General features: G+C 36.3%; 1 protein-coding gene across 1 annotated transcript in view; it reads right to left on the bottom strand.

Annotated features, from left to right (window-relative positions):
- Positions 1–6,825, bottom strand: part of SIGLEC15 (sialic acid binding Ig like lectin 15) — a 33,729-nt gene extending 26,904 nt beyond the window's left edge. The window contains exons 1-3 of the mRNA XM_077280736.1: positions 6,610–6,825; positions 2,252–2,635; positions 1,502–1,876 (exon numbers count right to left, since the gene is read on the bottom strand). Coding sequence (XP_077136851.1) covers positions 1,502–1,876; positions 2,252–2,635; positions 6,610–6,661 — 811 coding nt within the window. The 5' untranslated portion in view covers positions 6,662–6,825. The remainder of the gene's footprint in view (positions 1–1,501; positions 1,877–2,251; positions 2,636–6,609) is intronic.
- Positions 6,826–8,022: the final 1,197 nt, after the last annotated feature.

Consider the following 8,022-nt stretch of genomic DNA (forward strand, 5'->3'; position numbering starts at 1 on the left):
ATACGATAAAATAAGCCACATATATTGCTCCATACAGTATAATGAGCCCTATATATTGCTTCATATAGTATAATGAGCCCCATATATTGCTCCTTACAGTATAATGTACCCCATATATTGCCCCATACATTATAATGGCCCCATATATTGCTCCATACAGTAGAATTCCCCCATGTACTGCTCCATACAATATAACGCCCCCATGAATTGATCCATACAGTATAATGGGCCCCATATAATGCTCCAGACATTAAAAAAATCAAAATACTCATCTCTCGTTGTTCCCCAGAGGTACGGTCTCCTCAGCATCTTCCCACTCTCTGCACTGCTCAGGATAGAGGGCACGCTTTAGTGACATCACGCCCTCTGTCCTGAGATGTCACAGAGAGCCATAGGACCCGGAAGATACTGGAGCTGCAGGGAATGAGAAGAGGTGAGTATTTAGGAGGAGGGCCGGTGCCAGCACTGGCACTGGGCTCCCCACACTCACGGGCCCTGCCGGTGATGTCGGTGAGAATGGGCGGTTATGTGATCGCAAGTATGCGATTTGTATGGCCATATTCCGATTAGACATGTGCAGCCTCGCTCTAAAGAAATGAATTGAGCGAAATTTAGCACGCCTAGTCTGCACATGACTGTATGTCTGAAAATACTTGCAGTCACTTGCCCGCTTGCTCTCGCTGCCCGCACTGGACAATCCTGACAGCAAGTGCACCACTCTCTGTGAGAACTCAAAAGTCTGCAGTCACATAGACTGACTGCAGACTTTCATCCCAAAATTAAAAAAACTCCTTTAAAGGTAATCTGCCATAAAGATTTTTCTTCCCATCAGCATCATGTAGGGGCAGAGACCCTGATTTCAGCAGTGTGTCATTTCCTGGGCTGTGTTTTGTTTTTGCAGCAGCTTAAAAAAAACAAACTATTTTAACAGCTGCAGTTCTCTGAATACCGAGCTCTGTATATCCCCGCTCTCTCCACTGATTGGCATAATTCTGTGTACACTGTACATAGGCAGAAAACAGCCAATCAGTGGTGGGGGTGGGGTTTTACAAAGCTCATGAATATGCAGAACTACATGGTAGAAGGTTTTCTAGTCCTCTAGTGATAATCTACAGTGATTTTATAAAAACTACACTAAACAGCCCAGTGAGTCACACATCACTGGAATCAGGGTCCTGTCAGATTAGGTGACAAAAACCAGGTGACAGATTCCTACTGGCAAAGCTCAATCTAAGTTCAGACCCCGTAAATCAGACCTCAGACCAGGACCTATAATTCAGACCCAAGGTCAGACTTCTTAATTGAGACTTCAAGGCAGATCTCATAATGGAAGACCCTTATAAGACCAAAGACCCCATATTTCTGTGAGGACTACAAAAGTAAGACACAATTTTGCATATGAATGAGGCATGGTACAAAAATTTGATGGGATGCCCCTTAAAAAATAGGACTAGTCCCATCAGTCTGGACTATTTGCTACCATGAATTAGTGCACACTCACCTCTGCTGTAATAGCTGACCGCCCCGAACATCAGGAAGAGCAGTAACAGCTTGGCTCCAAGTGCAGCACACAGCGCAATGTACCCCATTCTGCTGCTGCCCCCTGCGGCTATAAATTTAAAGAAATACACTGATCCTTCCACTTTTCCGTGACTGTTTGTGGCCACACAGGTGTACTTCCCGTCATTTCGGAGGTGGTGCAGTTCGGTGGTCCTCTGGTGCCTTAAGGTGGTGCTGGTGAGAACTGGATCTTCATGGGCGTTCACAGGGTCAGTCCAGATCATAGACGGCACAGGCTCTCCTTCAGCTGTACAGACCGCGTGGTACCCCCGAGACTTATCAAATGCCACTGAGATATTAACAATCCTAGGAGGGGCTGGAAATTTATACATATTATTAGATTTTAATAATATATTTACTTTTATTGTAAAGTATAGAGCATTTTTACATAGTTACCTAGCTTCATCAAGTCCATTCCACAGGCACATTTCAGTGTGATATGTGCCTGTAGAATGGACTGGTTACTTCTTTTATTTTCTTGGAATTTTGGGAAACCTAAAGCTTTTAAAAGAAGCCCAAAAGACTGAGCATATGAACAGAAAGTCATTTATAGAAGAAATGCTTATATTCATACTTTTCAGTGTTTAGACAGCACTTTTTCAGGTGGTTTTTGGAGCGAAACCTCCTGAAGAAGACGTCGTGAGCACATACCATAAAATCTCATTAAGGTCCAGGAATAAAGACTTCTTACCAGATAAATGCAGCCAAGTGCCGGATTTTGTTTCATATTTGTCATGCCTGTCACTGGACAACTCCACCCGGCAGAAGTATCTGTTACTATCCTCCCAGGTCAGGTTCTCGATTCTGATGGAGATGTTGTTGTTACGAAGGTTTCCAATCATTCGGAACTTGTTCATGTAGTTGACAGTAGTTTTACAAGGGTCACTGCTAGCGTCACTCACACACTTGAAGACCACCGTACCGTTGTAAGGATGTTTTATTCTCCAAATTGCTGTTAACCCACTGTCATGGCTCCTATGGGGGTGACTAAACCAACACGGCAAAGACGCCGATTTACCAATCTCACCAGAAACATCTTTTGAAACTTGCAGAGACCAAGAATTTCCAAGCATGCCTGAAATAAACCCGAAACCAAAATATGTATCAACAAAAGGTGAAAAAGCAATGGATGACTAAAAAGAGACAACTAAGTCCAGAATGGAGCCTCCTCTGATACCATCTGTGGAAAGATGCAGAAAGCTAAACATTCCCAAAGTGGCAGCCCTGTGTTAATTGATGTGGTATATAGTAGCTATATAAAATAATAATACATATAATACTCCTACTATGCACAAGATTATAACTACTATAATACTGCCCTCAAGTGCAAGAATATAACTACTATAATACTGCCCCTATGTACAGGAATATAACTACTATAATACTGCTCCTATGTACAAGAATATAACTACTATAATACTGCTCCTATGTACAAGAATATAACTACTATAATACTGCCCCCTTTGTACAAGAATATAACTACTATAATACTGCCCCTATGTACAAGAATATAACTACTATAATACTGCTCCTATGTACAAGAATATAACTACTATAATACTGCCCCTATGTACAAGAATATAACTACTATAATACTGCTCCTATGTACAAGAATATAACTACTATAATACTGCACCTATGTACAAGAATATAACTACTATAATACTGCCCCTATGTACAAGAATATAACTACTATAATACTGCCCCTATGTACAAGAATATAACTACTGTAATACTGCTCCTATGTACAAGAATATAACTACTATAATACTGCCCTTATGTACAAGAATATAACTACTATAATACTGCTCCTATGTACAAGAATATAGCTACTATAATACTGCTCCTATGTACAAGAATATAACTACTATAATACTGCTCCTATGTACAAGAATATAACTACTATAATACTGCCCCCTATGTACAAGAATATAACTACTATAATACTGCTCCCTTTGTACAAGAATATAACTACTATAATACTGCTCCTATGTACAAGAATATAACTACTATAATACTGCACCTATGTACAAGAATATAACTACTATAATACTGCCCCTATGTACAAGAATATAACTACTATAATACTGCCCCTATGTACAAGAATATAACTACTGTAATACTGCTCCTATGTACAAGAATATAACTACTATAATACTGCCCTTATGTACAAGAATATAACTACTATAATACTGCTCCTATGTACAAGAATATAACTACTATAATACTGCTCCTATGTACAAGAATATAACTACTATAATACTGCTCCTATGTACAAGAATATAACTACTATAATACTGCCCCCTATGTACAAGAATATAACTACTATAATACTGCTCCCTTTGTACAAGAATATAACTACTATAATACTGCCCCTATGTACAAGAATATAACTAGTATAATACTGCTCCTATGTACAAGAATGTAACTACTATAATACTGCCCCCTATGTACAAGAATATAAGTACTATAATACTGCCCCTATGTACAAGAATATAACTAGTATAATACTGCCCCTATGTACAAGAATATAACTGCTATAATACTGCTCCTATGTACAAGAATATAACTACTATAATACTGCCCCCTATGTACAAGAATATAAGTACTATAATACTGCCCCTATGTACAAGAATATAACTACTATAATACTGCTCCTATGTACAAGAATATAACTACTATAATACTGCTCCTATGTACAAGAATATAACTACTATAATACTGCCCCCTATGTACAAGAATATAAGTACTATAATACTGCCCCTATGTACAAGAATATAAGTACTATAATACTGCCCCTATGTACAAGAATATAACTACTATAATACTGCTCCTATGTACAAGTATATAACTACTATAATACTGCCCCTATGTACACGAATATAACTACTATAATATTGCTCCTATGTACAAGAATATAACTACTATAATACTGCCCCTATGTACAAGAATATAACTACTATAATACTGCCCCTATGTACACGAATATAACTACTATAATATTGCTCCTATGTACAAGAATATAACTATTATAATACTGCTCCTATGTACAAGAATATAACTACTATAATACTGCCCCTATGTACAAGAATATAACTACTATAATACTGCCCCTAAGTACAAGAATATAACTACTATAATACTGCTCCTATGTACAAGAATATAACTACTATAATACTGCTCCTATGTACAAGAATATAACTACTATAATACTGCTCCTATGTACAAGAATATAACTACTATAATACTGCTCCTATGTACAAGAATATAACTACTATAATACTGCCCCTATGTACACGAATATAACTACTATAATATTGCTCCTATGTACAAGAATATAACTACTATAATACTGCCCCTATGTACAAGAATATAACTACTATAATACTGCCCCTATGTACAAGAATATAACTACTATAATATTGCTCCTATGTACAAGAATATAACTATTATAATACTGCTCCTATGTACAAGAATATAACTACTATAATACTGCCCCTATGTACAAGAATATAACTACTATAATACTGCCCCTATGTACAAGAATATAACTAGTATAATACTGCCCCTATGTACAAGAATATAACTGCTATAATACTGCTCCTATGTACAAGAATATAACTACTATAATACTGCCCCCTATGTACAAGAATATAAGTACTATAATACTGCCCCTATGTACAAGAATATAACTACTATAATACTGCTCCTATGTACAAGAATATAACTACTATAATACTGCTCCTATGTACAAGAATATAACTACTATAATACTGCCCCCTATGTACAAGAATATAAGTACTATAATACTGCCCCTATGTACAAGAATATAAGTACTATAATACTGCCCCTATGTACAAGAATATAACTACTATAATACTGCTCCTATGTACAAGTATATAACTACTATAATACTGCTCCTATGTACAAGAATATAACTACTATAATACTGCTCCTATGTACAAGAATATAACTACTATAATACTGCCCCTATGTACAAGAATATAACTACTTTAATACTGCTCCTATGTACAAGAATATAACTACTATAATACTGACCCTATGTACAAGAATATAACTACTATAATACTATATTATTATATACTATATTATATACTATAATACTGTTATCTTTTTGACTGCATTTAATTATTCAGCTGTATGATGAAAAACAATTTGCACTTAGTTTTTTAGGTTGTTTTATGGTGTTCACTGAAGGGGTTAAATAGCATGACAGTTTTATAGTTCAGGTTGTTCCAAATGCGGAGATACCAAACATATGTGTACCTTTTTCATTACATTTTGTTTTTGAATAAATATTTTTTGTCAATTTTTGTTGTTTCTTTTGTTTTTTCTTTATATTTTTAGTTAAAAAACATACTAATTTTTGTTTTTTTTACTCTATGGTTCTTCAACTTTATTACTTTGATCACAGCTGTACTGCATCAGAGTACACATGTGCTACAATGCATTACACCTGTCAGTGTAACCCTGACTAAACAGATCATGCTCCTGGTGTGGACTAATAAGTCACTATAGCTAACGATCCAAGAGGTCATTATTGGGCCTCCTGCTGTCATGGCAACCATCAGACCCCCGTGATCGCGTCACAAGGGTGCTGATCGGGTAAGACAGGTAGCCCCCTCCCTCTGCCAACAGGAACGACCCCTGGCCGTGAAAGCAAGGGCTCGGCTATCACTGAAGATCCCGATGGCGATCGTGCGGGCACAGCTTATGTGCCCGCATGATTGCCATTGCATTCCGGTACTTTCATTTGCATGGACCCCTTCCTGGTCATGATGTACAGTTATGTCCAATGTCATGAAAGGGTTAAAGGAGTCAATTCTTTTCTTCAAACTGGAGCATATAAAGCACAAGTTAATGACAATAAAGCCATGATGTCTTAGTAGTAAACTTTGTTTAAAATGATGCATCCATTAAATAAAAGTTTAGTATGTCGCTACCCTGCATTTGCTTTGTGGAGAGAGCTCGTTTGGGAGAAGAGGTTTCATCTTTTAAATGTTAAAATACTTGGGCACATATACTCACTGTTAGATGGAAGACAGAGGCAACCAGCAAAAAAGAGGAATGATGCTCTCATCTTCTTTACTGATCAGACTTACGTGCAAGATGAAGTTCTATGAAGAAATTTTGGGAAAAAGGGGAAGTAAGGATGATGGTGGAGGCCATGTGACACTGCACTTGATGTGTTTAAGCGGCATAGAGAAATTTTCCACTCGGTCATATGTTCCTGAGGAAAATGCTACAAATAAAAATACATATTGTATAACTTGTGGTAATAAGTGTTAATATGGACACAAATAAAAAGCTACATTGTTCTAAGTAGGTGCAAAAGTAATTCCTTAAACAATGCTCTAGGTCGTAATTTGGGCCCATTTTCACAGATCCATTGAATTGAGAAAATTCCTCCATGTACAAGAGTATAACTACTATAATACTGCCCCTGTGTACAAGAATATAACTACTATAATACTGCCCCTATGTACAAGAATATAACTACTATAATACTGCTCCTATGTACAAGAATAGAACTACTATAATACTGCCCCTATGTACAAGAATATAACTACTATAATACTGCCCCTGTGTACAAGAATATAACTACTATAATACTGCCCCTATGTACAAGAATATAACTACTATAATACTGCTCCTATGTACAAGAATAGAACTACTATAATACTGCTCCTATGTGCAAGAATATAACTACTATAATACTGCCCCTATGTACAAGAATATAACTACTATAATAATGCTCCCTATGTACAAGAATATAACTACTATAATACTGCTCCTATGTACAAGAATATAACTACTATAATACTGCTCCTATGTGCAAGAATATAACTACTATAATACTGCTCCTATGTACAAGAATATAACTACTATAATACTGCTCCTATGTACAAGAATATAGCTACTATAATAATGCTCCAATGTACAAGAATATAACTACTATAATACTGCCCCTATGTACAAGAATATAGCTACTATAATAATGCTCCAATGTACAATAATATAACTACTATAATGCTGCTCATATGTGCAAGAATATAACTACTATAATACTGCCCCCTATGTACAAGAGTATAACTACTATAATACTGCCCCTATGTACAAGAATATAGCTACTATAATACTGCCCCTATGTACAAGAATATAGCTACTATAATACTGCCCCTATGTACAAGAATATAACTACTATAATACTGCCCCCTATGTACAAGAATATAACTACTATTATACTGCCCCTATGTACAAGAATATAGCTACTATAATACTGCCCCTATGTACAAGAATATAACTACTATAATACTGCCCCCTATGTACAAGAATATAACTACTATTATACTGCCCCTATGTACAAGAATATAACTACTATAATACTGCCCCCTATGTACAAGAATATAACTACTATTATACTGCCCCTATGTACAAGAA

This window comes from Ranitomeya variabilis, chromosome 1 (assembly GCF_051348905.1).
Source record: "Ranitomeya variabilis isolate aRanVar5 chromosome 1, aRanVar5.hap1, whole genome shotgun sequence".
Taxonomy (NCBI): Eukaryota; Metazoa; Chordata; class Amphibia; order Anura; family Dendrobatidae; genus Ranitomeya; species Ranitomeya variabilis.